Source organism: Struthio camelus, chromosome 6 (genome assembly GCF_040807025.1).
Source record: "Struthio camelus isolate bStrCam1 chromosome 6, bStrCam1.hap1, whole genome shotgun sequence".
In the NCBI taxonomy this organism is placed as follows: domain Eukaryota; kingdom Metazoa; phylum Chordata; class Aves; order Struthioniformes; family Struthionidae; genus Struthio; species Struthio camelus.
Genome location: NC_090947.1, coordinates 36,944,375 through 36,965,570, shown reverse-complemented (window position 1 = coordinate 36,965,570; position 21,196 = coordinate 36,944,375). Strand labels below are relative to the sequence as shown.

Genomic DNA, 21,196 nt, shown 5'->3' with positions numbered 1-21,196 from the left:
TAAATAAAATAGAATATTTCATCAAGCTGGCTTTTTTAATAACCTCCTGAAAACATTTATTTATATGAGAGATTGCCAGCTGTATGAAATGGCTCCTTAGTAAGCAACAGTCAGTACAGCGGTTTCCACTACTTACTCTGTCTCTGCTTTAGTCTGATATTAATTTTTTTTGTTCACTTAAATAGCAAGGACTTGACAAAATTATTTTATTTTGCTTGGTTAAGCAATCAGCTATGCCTTATTACTTATGTTTGTTCATTCTGTCTTAGAGAAAAAGTACTTTTTTACTCTGGAAACATATATTGACCAAAAGTGTCTGTCGATATTTTTTTCAAAAGGTTGATATCGTCCGAGTTCTTGGATCCCTCTTTTCTCTTAGTGTTGATTCTGGGTCATATGGCAGTTTCACATAAATTATCAACTATATCAAACATCATTTATCAATATGTAAATGTAACGTCAGTACTTTCTGGATTCCTGAACCTGGATCAATTAGTTTTACTTTGGTTTTGAACTCAGTGTAGAATTTTGAATAACCAATCAAAAAATAACTTTGTCCCAAGTCACCCTTCATTCACAGTAACAGTTAAAATCCTTGCGTTGCTCATCGGATGAAAAATCTCAGCTTTATCGTTTTATTCAGTAGAAGTCATGAAGTGGCTACTGTTAAATATCAAGAAATCCCATTAGTTTGGGGGCTCATAGGGAAATCTATTTCAGATGGTAATTTAGAAGAAGAGAGAACAGCAGTAATACTGATAATAATACTTAGCTCTCTGGTAAGTATTTTCCCGTAAGTCGTTTATCATAGGAGTATGAGAGAATGATAAATGACCTGGCTTTTAAAATGCTCTTTGGTGGAAATACATTTGCTTCGTGTTAGCAGCCACAGAGAGTGTGTATCTCAGTGTACACTGATGAGGTTGCGCTACAGAAATTTCGATTGTGCCTTGCTTCACTAGGTGTTATCTATACTTTCCTCAGTGTGAATCAGGTTTGGTGTGCAGTGTTGATATTAGGTTGATTGCATTGTTAAGCTGGGCAAGCACATTTATAGACACTGTTTTGTTTTATTGTTAAACTACAAAAAGGCTACAACTCTGCAATGACTATAGCTGAAATAAGAGCCCAGCCACCAGCTCTGACACCTCACGAAACTGAGGCGTGCAGGACTACACACAAAAAGGATTAAGAAGAACGTTATTACAGGGAACCATATTAAGCTGTGGGACTGCTTTTTATACCTGTCTGTATTTAGTTGATTAGTATCTCTGATGTATGTTTCCTGTTAACCTCGAGCGGGAGAGCTGCGTGCCAGGGCGTTCCCACCACGCGGGTCCCACCGCCAGGAGGGACTGGGAGGTCCCCTGGCTGCTGGGAGAAAGGCGGTCATGTAGCCTGTTGGAGTATACTTCTATATATTAGAATAGGTATATTTGAATTTTCATCCAGTAAAGCTGCCTCATCATCACTGTGTTTGTCTCCTGCCCCTTTCGCCACCCCCATACCCCTCCTTAGTCTTTCATTCATTTTTTCTTTTTCCCTTTATCTTCCTTTCTCACGGAGCGTGGAGCTTAGCCTCATAAAGTGAGTGAACTTGAAACCCTTTGAGGCAAAAATGTGTAGGAAGAATAAAAACAGACAAAGCTGAGAAATGGCAATGAAGGAGAAAAGGACTATCCTTTCTGTTACCGGCAGGAAAAGGAGGAGGAGACTAGACTTGAAAATAAACGGCCTTTTTTTAACCCTTGAGGTAAAGCACTTGTATGTCACAGTCAGAAATAGTGTCAGAAAACTGAGAAGTGAACAGCAGTCTGTTATTTATTTTCACGTTTTCAGTAAGTTCCCGTACGATGATATAAAACAGTAACTTACATTTGTGGTCGGTTTAGCTGTATGTACTTGCAGCGCTGTGTCTAATTTCATAGCTAGAAAAGCAGATAGTTTTATTAAATAAAATAAGGTTAATGGAAAATTTCATGATTTATTTAAATGTTTTAAAACTTGGCTCCTATATGATTCTGAGGAATTGAGAATGTTTCCTAAAGTGAATAGAAATAGAAGTATTTAACTGAGAAAGCAACTTCGAAGGCAGAATTTGGGCTGGCACAAAGAGTAAAAGTTTGCTTAGTTTATCCAAACTGATAATAAAAGAAAATATGAAGACAATGTCAGTGGAAACTCCTGCGGAATTGTTCTGTGGGCTGTTCTGAACCTGGGGAAATTGAGTATTTGTTGCTGAACATGCATTTTTGTCTACCAAAATGTTCTTTTTTTCTCTCTCCCACCTTACCTTATCCAGATTTATATTTTTGAAAATAACATCTACTATCAGCCTGATGTAAAGAGTAGCTCATTGCGCCTGACATCTTCAGGAAAAGAAGGAATTATTTTTAATGGAATTGCAGACTGGTTATATGAAGGTAAGCCGGACAAATGTATCCGTTCGTTAAAACGGATAAGAGGTTCTTGTACAGACCCAGCAGCAGCAATCTGTTCATTTAAAAAAAATGCTATCTAAGGTTGGTTTTGCTTTTTGTCTTCCCATTGTCTTGCAAGATTGTCTTGCAGTCTTTCATTAGTATCTATTCATCGTTTATATTGACTGCTGGTTTGCATATCACGATGTTTTCTGAGAAGGAGGAATGTATTTTCAACCAGACTGAATCGACTGTATTATGAGCACTAGGTAATACGTCAAAAATTGTGTAGTAGTGAAATCTTGGTATATTGAGTTCAGCAGGATTTTGCCACCCACCTCAGTGGGGCTAACACTTCAAATAGAGTTGTCAAATAGGGCTGTTCAAATACAGCTAAATGCCCTGTATGTTTTGCTTATCTAGAATAACTCCACTCATACCTTTGCAACTATTCAGTATTTACAGCACACATAAAGAGAGGAAGAATTCAGTTTATTGCTTGTATGAAAAACAGTGCAGATATAAAACCATTTACAGTTAAAACACGCTAATAGAAGAATGCATTGAAGAATCACAGCATAGAAGAATTGGCTACGTTTTCTTTCTTTACTGCTGGCTACGTATCAAAAGGTAATCAAAGATGACCTGGAGCCTTACTCTCTTTTAGCCATGTCTCTCCTCCACCCTCGATGGTGTTTGCTCTGCTGTGCATTAACGTGACTCGCAAGAGACTCCAGCCCTTCAAGGCAGGCAGTAGGATTGTGCTCAGCTTTAAGGGCGTGCTTGAATCCAGCTGAGAGCCCAAGATCTGAAAGTGTCCTATGGTTACCTCAGCCATGGCTGCTGCCTTTGATTAGATCTACCTAGGCTGGACTCCCTTAAAACTTGCTGTAGTTGGCAAGCAATGCCAAAACGCAGAGGAGCGCAGCTCCTTCTGCGACGTCCCCTGGCTTCTGAAGCTTTCTTTTGCACAAGATGTTGCTCCCCACACCTGAAATGCTTTTAGCGTAATAATGAAGTTCACAGTAATTTAGCAGAATAGTAATCAAAAGAAGGGAGCGGATTATCAAATTCAATGCAAGAGCTTTACGTTAACGCATAACATTTCAGTTATTCTTCCTATATTTGTACTCTTTTGTAGTACAGACAAATAGCCCAGTGTAAAATATTCAACTACCTCAGGTATATAACTCCTTGTATGTAGAGTTTTCCAGAGCAGAGTGCTTTTAGGAGTTTTACACAACATGGCAAGAAAGTTCAGTGGGGCCTTTAGAAATGATCTAGCTGGAGCTCATTGCTTTTCAAGATAGCTCACTTTGGCACCTTTGAAAATCTCACCTCAAATAAACTCTGAAATTAGAATGATGGTTTACATTTCTTAGCCACGTAAGTGCCTATATTTGATAATTACCGAATTCCAAGGTTTTGGTGCTTTCTGTTCATATTTTGAAGTACTTCAATGTGTCAGCACATTTCAAAACTTAAGGACGAAAGGAGTCTCTGCAATGGAATAATATTTTATATGCATTTCATATTCTTCAAGTCTAACATGACTGCAAATAAATTGAACTATTTAAGCATATCTAGTTAATTAATATTGACACCATGTATCAACTTTTTGCTAGAACAAAGCAGAATTAGTATGAGTCACGTTCATGGATGTTAAACATTTGACAAGGCATCTCTGGGCCCAATTCTGCAAGCATTTTGAGGACCCCTGATGAAAAGAGAGTAGTATGGGTTTTTTATTCTCTTTTGGGTGCAATATGGAGTGACACTGAACCATGGATAGTGAATGATCACTGTCCTAGTGCACAGAAGCTCTAGTGCACAGAAGAAAATGCAGTACTAGATTTAGAGACCATAATATATTCCTTCCTAGTCTTCGAATGATCATAAGGATATCGTAGGATAATTCAGGTTGGAAGAGACCACAGAAGGTCATCTAATGCAACTAGTCCCTTCTGGTATTTGCCACCGTTTATTTGAGCAGTAGGGAAGAGATGGAGCAGATCTCATGTAAGTAGTATGCAGATACAAGTTAAAGACGTATTCCTGCGAAAAAATATAGTCTCTCTCTACCTTTTTGACCTCTGTGTTCATACAATCTGTATTTAGGAACTGAAGAGCAACGAAACTAATCTCTGTTATTTGAATCATGCCAATATGGTATTTCCATTTCAGTCTCAGAAATAGTATCTGAAAGAGATCAGTGTGGGTTTTTGTAACTTCCTTTGTTTTAAAGATAAATGAGGCTGCTGATAAAGCAAATGACTTTTCCTTTAACCTGCAAACATCTCCTAATGAACAGAAAAAGAAAAAAGAGGAACTGGGAAGAACAACAGTAGCTAGCCCAATAGTGGCAACGATACTTGTATGAGGTTACACTGCTTCTGCTTTTTTGTTTGTGCTCACTTTCTCTACAAACACACTTAATTAATATTTGTGGGCTGAAATGCTTTACAGTTTCACAAAACTTATTTAGTTAACAGCAAAACCCAAAGCTGTATTCATATGTGTGCGAGTGATTGTTGCCTGTGAACATATGGATATGTAGGTCTCATACTTGACCAATTTCCAGCGAGGCCACAGCCCTCTGCTTTTTGAGAAGAAAGCCAGACACGTTCATCCACGTCTTATGCCTCCGCACCAGTTATTACCTCGGTTTGTGCCCCCTGCTCCTTGTCGCTGCATTCCTGGTAATATGTGTCCTAAAGCCTTCCTTAAGTGATTTTGCCCCTTAATCTCTGGCCGAAAGAGCTGTTGCCTTTCCTTCTTCCAGAGAACTCGCCCAGGGTGCCGGGGTGACATTATTGCTCAGAAGGGCAATCCACGGGCTCCGTTCCACTACATATATATACATATATATATGTATATATTTAAATATATAAATGTAAATATATAAATGTAAATTTCCACTCTCTCTCTATATATATATTTTATATATATATATATATTTAAAGTCAGGGTAAAAGAGAATTTGGAATTTTGTCTGTACACAATTTTAGGACCACAGTCTGTGTCTGTACTGCTATTTTCTGGTTAACCATTGTTTAATTCAGAGCAGTCCTCTACATTCAGTAGATAAAACTGAACCATTTTTAGTACCATCAGAAGAGGAGCAGGTTACATATTGTCCAAATTAAGTTAACAGAACTGTTCCTCGTTTTGACCTCATTTGTTTTCTTTTTTGATTTGCGTAAGCTTTTTATTAGCATTTTACCTTACACAAGAATTTGGGAATAGCTTTTCTTTCTGTGATTTTTGCTATCTGGTGTTCACTGTTTGTTCTCTGCTGTTCTCCTGTGTAAAAGGTTTTAGTTACCTAGTCAGGGAGCAGAAGCATGACTCAGAATATATGGCTTTGAATATAGGCCCCAGCTTTGTTACGCCTAACCTCACACACTTCAACCCATTCAGCCTCTTCAAACCTTTCAAACTCTGATTTGCGTCCTGGAGAGACTCATATCTCTCTCCATTGACAATTTAAGTAGTTTTTGTAGGTAAGCTCTTATGTTAGGTATGCAAAGTTAGCCCTTAGCTCCAGTTAGTATATCCTTCTCAATTAGCTTTCCAGACAAATTCTTCAAATTTGAATACAAAATGTTCACCAAACAAGTAAATATATCAAACATAACAGAAAAATCAAAGTCCTTTCACAGGTGGTATTTAGAATTGGTCAGCAGCTACTTTTTTTGCAGTTCCCAGAGTCTGGAGGCTGCTTCTGTGCTTGTTTCTGTTTTATTTCTTTCTATTAGGAAATACAATGAATCAGTGCAAGAAAGCAATCATCATGTGACATCTTGGATAAAGACTTCCATTTGGAAATGAAATAAAGTTCAGATAAAAATCAAATGTTTTGTTTTGAGTCTAGAAAAGTGAGTTTACAGAAACATTAACCTTTCTGAGAATTAAAGCTGAACATCAGGCTGAGAAAAGGAAGCCAAAATATTTCACTCCAAAAATAATTACATGTTTCCTTGGAATACTTCTTGCAGCTCTGTTCAGACCATTTATTCACAATGAATATTTCAACTAATTTCATTCCATACTTTCATTTTTTCTTTTGCCTCTTGATAGAAATACGTCTGCAATTTCTATTAGAAATCTGTGCAGGACATTATTATTTTTATTGTTCTCTTCTACATTCGCACCGTAAGAAAACCCTATTGTAATCATCATCTGAATTTCTCGTTTACCTGAATAATCACTGTGTCAGTTTCTGCGCATTACCAGCTGCCACAGCTCAGAGAAATCCAATGTACAAAAATTTCATATGAAAAAAATGGCCTGGTAATCCTAAAAAAATTTCTTTTCTATTAAAATGGTACAAATCATTTAAAAATTAATTAAATGCATTTAATAGCCTGCAGTACAACTAAGCATATGGCAGTTACAATCATCCTTTGCATTTAGATGGTTTATTGACGTCAGTGAAAGTATTGTATGAGTAAGATGCTTTAAAGTTTGGTCTTTTGATATGCCTTGTTATTCAGACATTCAACCCAGGCTAATATGAAATTATAGTAAAATTACAACAGGCGCATTTCAAGTAGGCACCGAAAGAACAAATCGGTGCCAACTGAATGAACTGGAAACTAAGTGATAATATTTTTATGGCCCCTAAATTTATCTAATTTTGCAGAGGAACTTCTTCATTCTCACATTGCCCACTGGTGGTCTCCAGACGGTGAAAGGCTGGCATTCCTGACAATAAATGACACTCTGGTACCAAACATGGTTATTCCGCGGTTTACTGGAGGTCTGTATCCAAAAGGAAAGCAGTATCCATACCCTAAGGTAAGATGAGTGCGAGTGCAGTCTGCATCTCCTGTGTGTCGTTCAGTGATAATATTCAACCATATGGGAGAAGAATTTCCAGAGAGTAACAGGACGTGATCGTGTTCATGTTGCTTTTCAGTAAATATTAATTATGTTTTATTATGGCTTTTTTTCAGTAGACTTTAAAACCTTTTGCTCAGATTAGGGAGCAGCAGGCAGACAGATTCATAGTAATTTCATCATTAGTGTATGATGTGATTAAAAAAACCCTGCCACTTCTGAAAGAAGAGTGAAATGTTTGGAGAAGTGCACGGAGAAAAGAGATAAGGTCGCAGCTGCACTGGAGTCGCGCACTGTGCGCAGACTGCAGGGCGTGTGCAGTTGAAGTTATACAGGCGAGTGGACTGCAATCACAGCTCAGTAAATTATGCCATTATTAATAAACTTGAAAGACATGGCTCAGATCAAAAAAAGCCACAGCAAAACCTTTTCCTGGTCATGAAAATGAAAAAAATATATATAATCAAACCATCACTGAGCTTCAGAGCATTTGGATAAGGATTTTTAGATTTATGTTGGAAAGCGACAGACCAGACCAGACAGGGGTAATGTCTGAAATCGTCTGTCATTTTCTGGGGATTTTCTGATTAGCTTCTTCCCGAAGCATCATTCATGTGCTGAGCTGCACAGCTGGTATTATCTTCCAACTTCCCAGTTCATCCAGACGTTGCATGCATTGTGTAACCTCCAAATATAAGCTAGTTGAAGAGCAGAATGCTATACAAAATAAATAAGTAAGTCCTTTTGTTCTCCGCCAGTGTAACCTCAGCTTCAAAGAAACCGTGCCACATCTGTGTTAGCGAGCAGCTAGCCAGGCTCTCTCGCTCATAGAGGTACATCAAAAGCATCCTTTTAGTATGGAAGGATATGACACAATGTAACATGCACATATGCAGAAATGTGACAAGAGGGCTGTTTGATGCAAAAGATGTGGTAGGTACTGAAATGCCACAGTGAACTTGAGTATGAATATATATAACTAAATATGAATATATATAAGTACATCTAAGTATGATGTGTATAACTGAACCCAAGTTCAAGGTTAAAACCCTGAAAGGTGTTTCAGGATATATAAATGAGATATTTGAATATAAATTTCAAAAGTGCCTGAGTTCCTTCCTGGAGGGATATGTGGGTACTCCTTTGAGGTTTCAAGGGAAATTCATTAGGGGCTTTAGAAAATACTACTCTTACCATATTGTTACTGCCACTTTTTGGAGATTAGCCTTTATTTTGAATGGGAGCAAAGTTAGACCGTAATAAATACTATGAAAGAATAATAAATGTAAATGTAATGTATAAGGTGCTATGAAATCTGTGAAATAATGAAGTAACCACTCTGCAGCGTAAGGTTCAAAGGATATGAGGAGATTGCATTCGTGTCCTAAGGACTTGATCTTTCAGTGATTTTCTTCCTCCTTTTTGCGTTTGTGTAAGCTGTTTTCATCCAGAGGATGCATTTGAAAGAGCAAGGGCGAATTCAACAATGTTTATAAACAAAAAAAAAATTGCAGGCGTCTAGTCAAATCCGTTTTCAAACTTTGCTTAGCACTAGTGAAAAAAGGCAAATAATGCTGTCTTTTCCCCCATACCACTCAGAAGTAGGTGGATGCAGCATTTGCACTATCTATATTTTCAGGTAAGTCCGATTTCCAGTGGCAAGTTGTGACAGTAGGTTAACCGAGCCATTTTCCATTTCTGAATGTCCATGCAAAAAGTCAGATATACAACTGTGTAGTTTGTTATAATTAAATCCATAGAACCAGCGATTATATCTTGTCCTTCCAATTGTCCAGTACTAAGAAGTCAACCCCATTTAAAGACATACCCCTTATCCCCGGTATCCCAAAGACTCTGTGTAGGGAGCGTTGCTGTGATTTGTGCTGGAAACAAGCTGGGATATGGCTGGGACAGGGGTATGGGCCACCCTGCAGAGCCTTAGCTTTCTACTACCAGTCCTTGCTCCTTCATCTCGAGAAAGGCCCCCAGTTTGAGCCGTGTTACCAGGAAAGCAGGAGTCCTAGCTTCCTAGAGATCCTCAGGGTGTATCAGACTCTTTCCAGTGGATTTGTATCAAACACCTATTTTCCTCCCCTTCTAGCAACAGGAGGCATTTTGTTTCTCTTGCAGCTGGCCTGCCTGGTTTTGCAGCCGACTTTACTGGGTGGGTCCAAAGCCCTTCTGGCGTTGGTCCCTTGCTCTGCACGGGGATATCTGTCATCAGTAAAGGGCAATGTGGGAGAATCGCTGCATTAGTGATTCATATTCTTATAGGTGTAATTCATATGTCTATGAAATTCATTTTTAAAAAATCTATAAGAGCTTTCTCGTTATTATAAGCATAGTAAATTATATTAATGAGTGAATCTATTTAGCTGTCACTGTTTCAGTGTCTCTAAAGCTCCTGTTTTCTTTTTTTCAAAGGCAGGTCAAACAAACCCAACAATAAAGCTGTTTGTAGTTAATCTGTATGGACCAGCACATACACTGGAACTGATGCCGCCTGACAGCTTTAAATCAAGGTATATAATTTCACTGTTTTGTGAAACTCATGTTTAATTAACTTGATAGTCTCTGAGGCTAATCTTTGCATTTATACATCAACATGACGCTTATATTTGACTAGAACACACTTGATCTCAGTCCCTGTGGCTGAACATACTGTTGGTAAAATAAGATACAACTGTAAGGGATTGATGCTCCTAGTAGAAATCTCAGGGATCTGGAATTTGCCTATTTCTGATGTCCTGTGGAGCTCAGATTTACCTGCAATATATTAAACAAAGTATCTCCAGCTACGGTAAAGGGGTCTGAACACCGCCCTTATTTTAAGGGTGATAGGACATTCAGTGATAGCATTTTTTTGCTATGTGCCGACTTGTTGCTTTCGGTTTCTGTAATGAAATTATAGAAGATAGGAGAAGTGTATTACAAATACAGAAAACATTTCAATCCTGTAATTTAGACAGGAATATTATGAACTTTTTGAAGCAAGTAGATTACGGAAAGTTTAGTTTCTGCCCACAGCTAACAGCCACAGCATGAAGGTTGCAGAGGGTGAGATGTGATGCCACCAGGTCAAGTAGACTGAGAAGTGCTGCGCTGCCTCTGTGCTTGATAGTGAAATCTTCAGGAGAAACCCTGTGTTTCATAGCTGAGGAGCTGATTTAACGGACCCTTCAACTTCAGGGCTTATGTGAGGGTGTCTGGGTACAAACAGTGACTCCCCTGCTAAAGCTGAGCTGAGCTCCCGATTGTCCCGATTGCCTGTCCCCTTTGCGATGCCCTGAAAGTTTTTTTTAAGGGCAAGAAAATTTTGGTTCCGTTCTCTTTCGCATATTGCACTCTATATTTTATAGTCATCTTGGTTAAATTCCCTTTGTGGTTTCAGTTTGTGCTAATGATCTTCAGTTCTAGTCTTAAGTTGTTACGTAATATAAGTTAACATTATAAAACAGTTGCTACAGTCCAGATCTGGCTGCATTGTAAGGGCCGGGGAAGTTCCGCTTCATCTCTTTTTTTCCAGGCATTTTTAGATGGGGGAAAAAAAGAAAATAAGATTGATAAGATTGGCAACTATTAAGCTACCTCCAGCTAAAAAAAAATCTGAGTATAGGTTTTTATTTTTGCAGTTCCTACACAATCCAAAAGATTTTACAGTAGTTGTACTCAAAACAGTCATGATGTTACCAGAGGGCAGTGATTGGGAACTATTGCTACCAATTTTTAGCTGGCCTAGCTCCCTTCTACATAAGTTGAGGTACGCTAATTTAGTGCAAGAATAATTTAGTAGTGAATCATGCCTTGTAATTATTGATACCAGCAGGAATACTACTGATTGTGCTGGTGAAAGGAAAAGGAATGATTTTGAATGAATTGTGCTTTTTGAAATATTTTCTTTCTGTTGATGGGCCTGTATTGAAAAACATAATGAAACTTCCTGCTGTTTGCTAACCCTTCATTAATTAAACTGCTAGCGTAAGCCCCAGCAGAGATTCCCTACCACCAAAATTAGCATCTTCACTCTCTTAAACAAACAGCATGAAAATTGTCCTTTGACTGTCAGAATATGTGAAAAAGTGAAATGAAAAATCAATGTGCAGTTTCCCAAGAAGAAAAAACTAATCTTGGAAACGTGATGATTTCACCGTAGATTTTTCAGATTCAGTCTTACTCCCTAACAGATTGCAAATAGGAGTAGCATCAGATGAATGAATATTGATACCTTATAATCTTTTTTCCGTCTTGAACCCGAAGGCTAGCAGTTGTTGAATTCATTGAATTTCTTGTGTGAGCCTACAGGGGTGCTTTCCCCAGATTTTTGAGTCTTTGATAAAGTCTGCAGTTTAATTGAAAAAATACTTTTTTTCTCTGCTCCCTTTGTTTTGCAGACACGTATCTTAAAAATTCCGTTTTGCTGCTGGATCTGGAGCCTGAGTAAAACTGTTTAACCCTAGAAAAAATCTAGTTTAATTTTAATTTTACATATTAAGAAATAATGTCCTTGTTATAAAATTTATAAACCTTATATAGATGTGAGCCAAGTATACTGCGAATTTTGTGTTTGAACTCTGGGTTTGCATAGGTATCACACCATCATCACACTGGTCACCAGTCCGTGTAATCGCATGTAAAATATAGACAGGTAAGAGGAATGATCTAGAGTGGGAATCTTTGGAGGGGCTTATAATGATTGTGAGACTTTTTAAAAGTATTAGCTTTTTGTAAACAAAAGAAGTGGTAGTAGCTACTTTCAGCAGTCAGGTTTTTTTCAGTTCCATTATAATTAATTCATCGTGGAGTTACTGGTAAATAGCTGATGGGAGTCTTTCAGAATGAACGGGAACAGGCCACTCTCAAGTATAGTTCTATGGCTATTTTGGGGTAGAAACGTTTTGGAAATACCTGTTGCACAAGTCATAGCCAACAAGTGTTATGGGAGAGATCCCCTCCTATGCAGAGAAACCATGCAACGGGGTAGGGAACGGAGCTTCTGCCAAGCTTTATTTACAACCCTGTGAACAAATATTCAGATTCTCGTCTCTGCCCAAATTGTGTGCGGTGCAGGACCTCTGAAGGTGGAAAGCTGCTCCTCTGATTCTCAGGGCGTCTGGGAGCTTGATGCAAGACTTGAGTCAGTTCAGTGCTCCACCTCCGCTCCCTGGCTGCAGCGGTTCTGCAAGGGTGCTTGCAAATACTCCCCCTGTTCTGCTCGGGTTATTCGGATGTAAAGGTAGCAGTAACATTTGCAGAGTTACCCCTGAAGGTTTTATTCCTTGGATAAACTCACCAGCTACTGTTCACTATTAATGCCACAAGAAGACTGACGGTCTTCCTTTAAGCGTTTAGTTATATTTTGTGAAACTATTGCTTTTCTCTTCTGTGTTTCTATTCCATGTGTACAGTTAGAACATTTTTTTCTTCAGGGACAAACATAATTTTGAACTACAGTTTCTTTCTCATTAGTCCTAAAAAGCCAGTGTACGTATGAGATGAAATGTGTGTTCATTCATATACATAATCATTCCTGTCATGGCATGAGTGTTTGGCTTTTGATTTTAAAGGGAGGACAAGCCCCAGTTCCCGTTGGAAAGCTAATACTCGCTTACTGATGCGAATCTTGAAAAAACAGATACAGTGTGCGGGTGGTCAGTTCAAACTACTGTAACGAAGAACCATTGAGGAATCTTTGTAACTGGTGAGGAATTTGGTATTAAGGAAACAGACTCTCTTGATTTTAATTAATTTTTGTAATGGACCTGGAAACACTTAAGAAATTGAGTTTGCATAATTCAAATAACACTTTTAGAAACCACTAATGTTTTCATTATGCATGTATTTCTGCATCACTGAAATCATTTAGATATTTATGTACTTCTAGTTTTAAACCAGCTTTTGAATTTAGAAAGGTTGCTTTTATACTTATGGCAGCCAGTCTGTTTGAGCTTGCTTTGGAATAGAAAACTTATTTGGTTCTAACTGGAGATGGGAAAGATTAGGGGGACCCTGAAGCAAAGAATTTGGTATTAAGGAAACAGGGTTTCATTCCCAGCTTTTCTTAGATATGGTGTGTCTAATCTATTCTTTTAAGCTTCTGTTGTTCCCATTTGCTGTAAATTTGCGGTGACAGTACTTACCTCTCAAGGTTAACGTGAAGGATTAATTCACTATCATACCTTATAGCAAATGGTTATAATATATTCAGCCAAAGCAGTGCAGGGTCTTCCCCGAATTTATTTTATTGAAACCTTCCCAGACAATGTGGCTGTGGTAGGACACGACACACCAGCGCACTCTCATCACGCCCGAGGGGGACGACACGCTGGGCTGCACATGAGGAGCGTGGCCACCAATGTGAGGGAGGTTGCTATGCCCCTTTCCGTGGCACCCTTGAGGTCCCCAGTTTGGGGACTTCTGTTCAAGGGGGAAGATGAGAGTCCATCAGGGGGCTGCTGAGGTGGTTGTGGCCAGGGACCGCAACTTGTGAGATGAGGGCTTTTCTGTAGCGGTGGCAGGGGATGTCACAAGGGACAATGGCCACAAGTTACAACCTGAGAAGTTCAGACAGGACAGGAAAGCATTTTTCACTGGGAGGGAAGTGGACCGCTGGAATGAGCTCACCAGGGAGCTGGAGAAATCTGTGCCTGGGGAGCTTTTCCAAGCTTAGCTGGACCCAGCCATCCTGCCCCGATCTCCTGTTAGCAATCATCCCCCTTCGAGCCAGAGCCTGTGCTCATGTGCTCCCCATGACCCTCCTGACCAAAGTGCCTCTGCTTCCAAGTCATGGAGCAAGTGTGCAGGGGATCCATCAGTGTGAATGCAGGAGACTATACAGTATTGTATAGGATAAGGTTACTGTGCAAAAATACCAACAAACTGCAGTCACCTTAGTTACCTTGCAGGTCGTGTCTTTATTTGTATTAAGTTCTGCATGTATCTCTCTGTTAATGAAACTTCCTATTAGTAGCTGTAAATTGTCTTATACTTTTTGATATGCAACAATGTAAATAGTTGAAGAATATAATAAATATTCCGGAGCATTGTGCGTGGGGCGAGTTTCTGGTGTTTACCTTCACGATTGGCAACCTGCTGGCAAACTAGTAGAGCATAGTAGCTTGGTTTTCTTAACCAACCAAATACAACCCCTTTTGTATTTATTCATCCAGATCCGTATCTATTAATACCACTGATAAAAGTAAGGTTCCTTGTTCTACTACCTTAAATGTTAAATGTCTTCCAAATGTGTTCCTGGTCTCAAAAGCAGATTTGTTTCACAGTCAGTTCATTAGCTTTAAATTAGAGCAGAATATCTCCATTATAGGAAATGGTATAAAGTTACACAATTTGACTTCTTTTTTCTTGAGCAGTTTCTTGTTTTAAAGTTTAAAACTGTTCTTTTACCCTATTGCTAGTCTATTTCGAATCTAAGTATTTACTCCTAAGAAGAATTTAGATTGTGAATGTAACTGTGCTTCCAGTACATTGCAATTCAAAATTCAAATCTTTTTTCATTGTTCAGATTTTTGTCTCTCTTGACCTTGTTAAGCACTTAAAATAATGCCCAGTGAGGTATGCATTTATCTTTCCATTCACAAGCATCCCAAAACTCACAAGTGAAAAAAGATATGCTGGACAGTCTTAAATGATGATAAGTCAGCAGTTGGCAACCCGTTAAAACGCCTCCAGAGAATTGTATATCAATTGAGATAATCAAAATAAAGGAAAACTTTCTATGAGAAAGGTCCATGTAAAAATTGGGGCTTCAAGTTTGACAAAGGGTGATAAACACCTTTAATGTCAAACACGTGCCTCTTAACAGCACCGTAAAAACAGCACGTTTTCACCAAGTTACAGGTCTTTGAAAAAAAAAAAATCATTGCCATAAACTCAGGAGAGATATATTTGCTTTCTCAGCAGCTATAGCAGGAGATTTTTTTCGCATTGAATATCTTCTATCCCCTTAAGGTCCCAAGATGTGATAGTTCCGTGTGCAGCACCTCCCCAGCATGTGTGAGATGCTCCAGCTCCTCCTATGGAGCTGGCTGCACACAGTTCGTGTTACTGGTTCACAGGTCTAAGGGAAAGCAGCACCTGCTTTATACTGATTGCTTTATGTAATTGCCTTAGGCCAATTTGAAGCCAAGCAACCCATTTTAAAATCAAATTTGGAATTAGAGGTATGTCTCTGTCTTGTGAAGAAGCTGTGAAACTTGTTTTTTTTCATTGCCTGGTTTAATCTAGCTTAGAATAAAGTGAATCACTTGCAAGCTCCCTCAGTATTGACTGGTCGCCAGGTTCTGTGGAAGGAGAATATCTTTTCTGTCTTTTCAGAATTTTCCATATACATTTATACAGAGTGAAGAAGAAAGCTAACTTTTGAATTTGGAAAGAACAAAACCTAGAGCAAGTGAGATGTATAAGAGATCCTTAAAAGACTGAGATGAAAAGTCTAATCAGACCATAATAGGATGGAGAAATGAAACTGGGACTGGCTGAAAACAATGGGACAGGTTTATGAGGCAATGAATGCAGTGAGGTTTTCTTGAGAGTCAAGGGTTTGGTGGGAACCCTCAGAGAGGTGGTGAGGGTAGAGAAGACTGGTAACAACGAGCAGGTTTTAGGGTTCCTCTGAGATGTTTTATAGTGACCCTCATGAGAAACGCGATCAGTAAGGAGAAACCTGGAACCAGCTACACAAAAACTAGGAAGAAGGACGTTAGGAGTGGGGTCAGGAGCCATAACTTATATAAGACTGGCCACAGGAAGAGGGAAAACTCATCTCATAATTAAGTCAGCTGAATACTAAAAATGGATTGTGTGTCTCCCACAGAGCCCGTATGTAATATAGTGAGTTTGAACTAAACATTTCACAGGTGATCACTAACTGTATGTTCCTTATTCTTTGTGTGTGATGTATGTTAATGCACAGCTGATTGAAGAAATATCCCTGAGCAAAGATGAAAGCTGTGCTCTGAACAAGTCAAATGCTGTAGAGCACCTAGTAAATAGGCCTCACATTAGGGATCTAAAATGAGTGTAAACTTTTATTCAGTATCTTGCATTAGCCCTTGCATCCAGAAATTAATCGTACTCTTTCCTCTTTGCAGTGATGTTAAGAGAAAACCTCGTGTTTGTACAGATGCAGAGACTTTAGTAATTCCTGTACGTTTGTGTGTTTGGGTCTGGAAGGAGAGAGAGAAAGAGTTCATTCTCTTTATTAGAACAGTAGATTAGTTGCAAAAAATAAAAAATAAAAATTGGAGACACAAACTGAAAGCACCTTCATCAGATTTAGCAGAGTTTTTGCCCTGAAAGCTTGTCTATTTTTATCTAACTGTATCAGGCAATCTAAGAGAACATATTTTTTTTTCCTACAGACTTTGACTAGGTTGTGTCTGTTGACCTACAACAACACTACTACTCTGTGGGTGTGTACATACACTGTATGGTATATGCGTAAAACTGATTAACTACAAAACTGTGAATTACAAAGGAACATTACTTGGAGGCAGTATTTGATTTCAAAAATGCATAGGTATACTGTACTTCATTCTTGATAAGTCATAATGCAGTGAAATTTGAACAAATTTTTTGCACAGTGGATGGAAGGGCCAAAAAGGGATTTTTAAATGATCTTTTGTTTTCACTTCAATGATCTGGCGGTTTATGTCAGTGATGGAAGATGATGTTATGGCTTGATTTGGACTATTAATTACTATGTCAGCTGGAGTCTGAATGATTAAATCTCCCATTTCCATCCCTCATTACAGACCTTTTCGAATGGAACAGCTCAGTCTATATTTTATGGAATTTGATTCTATAAAGACTTCTAGCAAATGCTCAGAATTTGGGCTCTGGAGTCTGGCTGCTGACTGACCTGGGTACCTAAGTACTGGCAGAGGGGGCAGCTCTGATGTACATGTTTTGCTTCCTTTTGGCTACCTTCAGGCTTCTGCATGCACCGTGGCAGTGTTTTCAGACTGACGCACAACAGCAAAGGAAGTTGTTCTCCATCCCTTGTTTCTTGAATTCTGATATGAGGGACCAATTACCTGAAATTTGGTGTTGTGCAAGTTGGTGTTTGGTGGATCCTTGCTGTGTCACCAGATCTTGTGTTGGATCTTGTGTTATTTTGGCACCTATTTTTGCTTCTTGATATGTTAAAAAGCTTGTTAAATAAAAAATGTACGTATTAGACCTAAAATATACCTGAAGCCACTGTGCTAGTCGTTATTCTGGTATCCACGTATAGAAAGTATTTATCTAGCTAAAAGTCAACCATCAGAGCTAAAGTGAAGGTTGTGCATATTGGGTTATTCTGCCATGGGCTTCAAATGTGGCCCCAGACTGAGACTGGGTGAAGCCGCAGTGAACTGCTGTCTCCTTGTCTCTTCATGTGCCGCATCAGAGCTGTACACAACTTTGAGGTTGGCACTGCTTAGCATCTTCGATCTAGTAAGATGTCTTTTGAATGTATAATTAAATATCTGTTGTCAACGAATAATGAGTCTCCATCAGTATTATGTTAAAAGCCTGATTAAATGCAAGCTAAGATCCTTGCTTTAAAATGGAGCTGAGCTGCCAGACAAGTTCGCTCCACTGTTGCACGTAGCTCAGCTGGACTGTGAAAGCTGCTGCCAGCTGCCAGGGGTAGAGGCATGAAGCAAATAGCCTAGATGGGATGACAAGCCACAACAGGTCTCCCTCTGCAGCGCCGCAGTTGGACAGTCTGGCAGCGTTTTGAGAGGAGGAGATGGATGCTCCACATCACCAGAGGCCATGCATAAGGAGAGCCCCTTGCTTGGCCAGCGACGCTGAGGGACAGACGATTTGTCTGGTGCTCTGTGGAGGCTGACACACGCTGGTACTGAGCGTGACTCATGTGTCATACATGTTTTGCACTTTGAAAAGTTTACTATTACAAATGGCTGAGGAAGAGTTGCTAACAGAGTGCTTATTTCCCAGCAAAACAGCACACTAGGATTCAGCCTTCCTAATGGTAGCATCCAGGACACAGATGCTGGGCATTTGGGTTTTTGTCTCCATCCCTCAGTAATGATATTTTCCTGTGGTGCAATATACAATATGCAAATGCATCTATACTTTTTTCTTCAGCGTTTGATCAACTGTATATATCTTTTTTAATGATCTAATGTGAAAAAGGAATGATCTGACTGCTGTTATTTGCAAACGTTTACCTCAGGGAATATTATATCACCATGGTGAAATGGATAAGCAACACCAAGGCTGTGGTGAGATGGCTGAACAGACCTCAGAATATCTCCATCCTCACGGTTTGTGAAGCCACGACTGGGGCTTGCAGCAGGGTAAGTCAGATTGCGTCCTAAGCACTGTTTTCAAGGTTTCTTCCTGCATCTTATTTTCATATTCATAAAAAGATTTTAGGAAATCAGTTTGCAGATTTCATAGTTGCAAGCTAAATATAATTAGTCAACAGGGAGGAAATTGAAGTGAGAAAATTCCAACTCTCGTGAAGTGATTTTATGCCATTAGTAACTTTGAGTGACATTTTGAGAATTACTTAGCTTTGTTCACTCATTAACTTCAGTGGAAACTGCAGTTGCTGAACATCATGCACTTCGGATATAGCTAGGGCAGGGACAAGCTTGTGTTCCCTCGGATTTTTGCAGCTGTCTAGCCTTCCTTCCCCCTACACAGATACATTTCATATCTTTCTGTCTTTCACAGCTTACATGCATTTACGGCAGGGGTGTAAAATTCTGGTAATCTGAGCAAATTCGACAACATAAGAAAATACTATTTAAAAAAAAAGTTAGAATGTACAGGCAACAGGGATCTTTCAGTTTTAGGAGTAAGCCAAGCTTAAATACATTTTTCCAACTGAATCCTGCCACATCTCATCTTTTGTCCCAGACTTTGCTTCTCACGCTCCTGCGTTACATCTCCCCATTTTCACAGTTAGTCTTGCATACTGAATGCAGTTGGCCACCTTCCCATTCTGAGTCATGGTGTCTTCCTAGAACTAGCTAAAATGTAAATATTATCTATACATGTTATTATCAATACCAACAAATACTCCACAATAGCAGGTATAATTTGGAAGTCAAAGTAGTGATAAGTGATGAATTCAGGGCTATGTTTGATCTTTGAGTCAAAAGGCTCCTATCAGCGTCTGCTGTTGAAGTCAGTAATTTTAAAATGTTGGAGACCTTTTCCAGTCCTGTCTGCTTAATGATTGAGGTATACCTAAACAGAGAAGATACGCTGCAGACAGTATCAGGTTTTCCTGACTCAGAAATAAGAGAATAAACCCCAAACTATGGATTAAGACTGTAAATGTGGAAATATGTTGGTTCGGTCACTTTGTACCTAGTTCCTGCAAGCCTTAAGCCTTTTTTTTTTAAAGCAGTCAGTCAGGAATTACTGTGAGTAGTCGCTTCTGAAAGGAGACCCTTATGTGCTCCAAGGTCAGTTGGACTTACCTGAAGTAGGTGTCCAGGGAGCTATAACCAGGACATCGTGTAAGAGAGAGGGACTGTGAAATTCCACTCCAACAGAAATAAAGGGCAGAGAAGGACCTTGTAAGTACGTGAGAAAGGATAGCAATGCAGTGCCGCCATCCTAGGCGCGCCGCTGGTCCCTGTCTGTGCCCCGGGGGGTTCCTGCGCCACATCCAACGGACTGAGGTGATGCTCTGAATTCAAGAATTGATGAGGAAAGACCAGACTGTGAGAATTTAACGATAAATCATGTTATTTGATTTCAACTGAATGCCTGATTTTTTTATCCTTATCACATGTGTTTTCAGTTCTAAAAAGTACTAGGTAAGAATGACTATTATAATAGATACTGATTTTTCAGTTTTTAGATGATATTTGTACAAGTGTTTCTATAGCTAATAAATGTCATGACTTCAGTGCGATTGTGAGAATTTACAACAATTGACATGTGCTCTACATTTTTTTTTCAACAACGCGCATGGTTCTGGGGTTTGTTTTAGATAGCATGATGGGGAATATAGTTGTGGCCAATACAAAACAGTATGTCGTTTGCATTTATTTTCTTCTCTTCACTAATACCACATTACTACCCATTAAAATAAGGGATTGTGATTTGAAAAGGTCTCACACTATGAGCTTGATGCTGGCTGTTTGCCCAGTGTTGATGAAGGACCTAAAATGCCCAGTTGTCAGATGATGCCTAGAGGTAAAACCCAAATAGTACTGCCTGTGCAGAGCTTCCTGATTGCTAATCAGAAAGGACTGAAAAAGGCATTCTCAGATCCCCTGTGGTTTTCTACCAAAAACTCAGAATAAAGCAGCCGACTTTGTAATTAAATTATCATTTGTTTCAGTGTAAATGTCAGTGAAGACATGCAAAGAGTATAGCAGAGTAGGAAAAAACACAAAATAGCAAGAGACCCTTTGCTGAATGCGGGAAATACTTTTGGTCTACATTTATTCCATAAAAGTAAATTCTTCTCTTTTAGAAATACGAGATGCAGTCAGATGTGTGGCTTCCTAAACAGGTATGGTATAAATGCTATTTCCAGTATATAATGCGCTACTTCATTATCATCTTTATTTAATTATATGGTATTTTATAAGCCAGTAAAAATTTGTTACTTTTAAAATTGACTGCTTTTTAGGATCCTAAATTCATTTAATATCTGAGGGTTGTAAAAGTGACTATGTGAGCATTCAGATGGCAGCTCATTTCTCTAGTAGGGGGAATGCTGTTGCTTAACTTCACGCATATGGTGTTCTCTTATCCAGCTCTCTGTATAGCTGGTGGAAAGAGATACGCACTTCCAGAGGACAGTCCAGCCCAGGGATGTGAGACTCCTATCTGGGTTTCAGAGGCAATGTTCCCTTTTGTTTCCAATCTCTCTGCATTAAGTAAAGCAGGCACCTTAGATGACTAGCTTATTAACGACCTTACTCTTAGATGGT

The 21,196-nt window shown here is 39.0% G+C and overlaps 1 protein-coding gene across 3 annotated transcripts in view; it reads left to right on the top strand.

The window, feature by feature from the left end:
- The window catches only part of DPP10 (dipeptidyl peptidase like 10), a 552,866-nt gene that overhangs the window by 496,993 nt on the left and 34,677 nt on the right, over positions 1-21,196 (top strand). For all 3 annotated transcript variants that reach the window (XM_068949176.1, XM_068949174.1, XM_068949175.1), the window contains exons 8-12: positions 2,303-2,423; positions 7,066-7,220; positions 9,687-9,784; positions 18,466-18,589; positions 20,734-20,772. In XM_068949176.1, the coding sequence (XP_068805277.1) occupies positions 2,303-2,423; positions 7,066-7,220; positions 9,687-9,784; positions 18,466-18,589; positions 20,734-20,772 (537 nt within the window). The remainder of the gene's footprint in view (positions 1-2,302; positions 2,424-7,065; positions 7,221-9,686; positions 9,785-18,465; positions 18,590-20,733; positions 20,773-21,196) is intronic.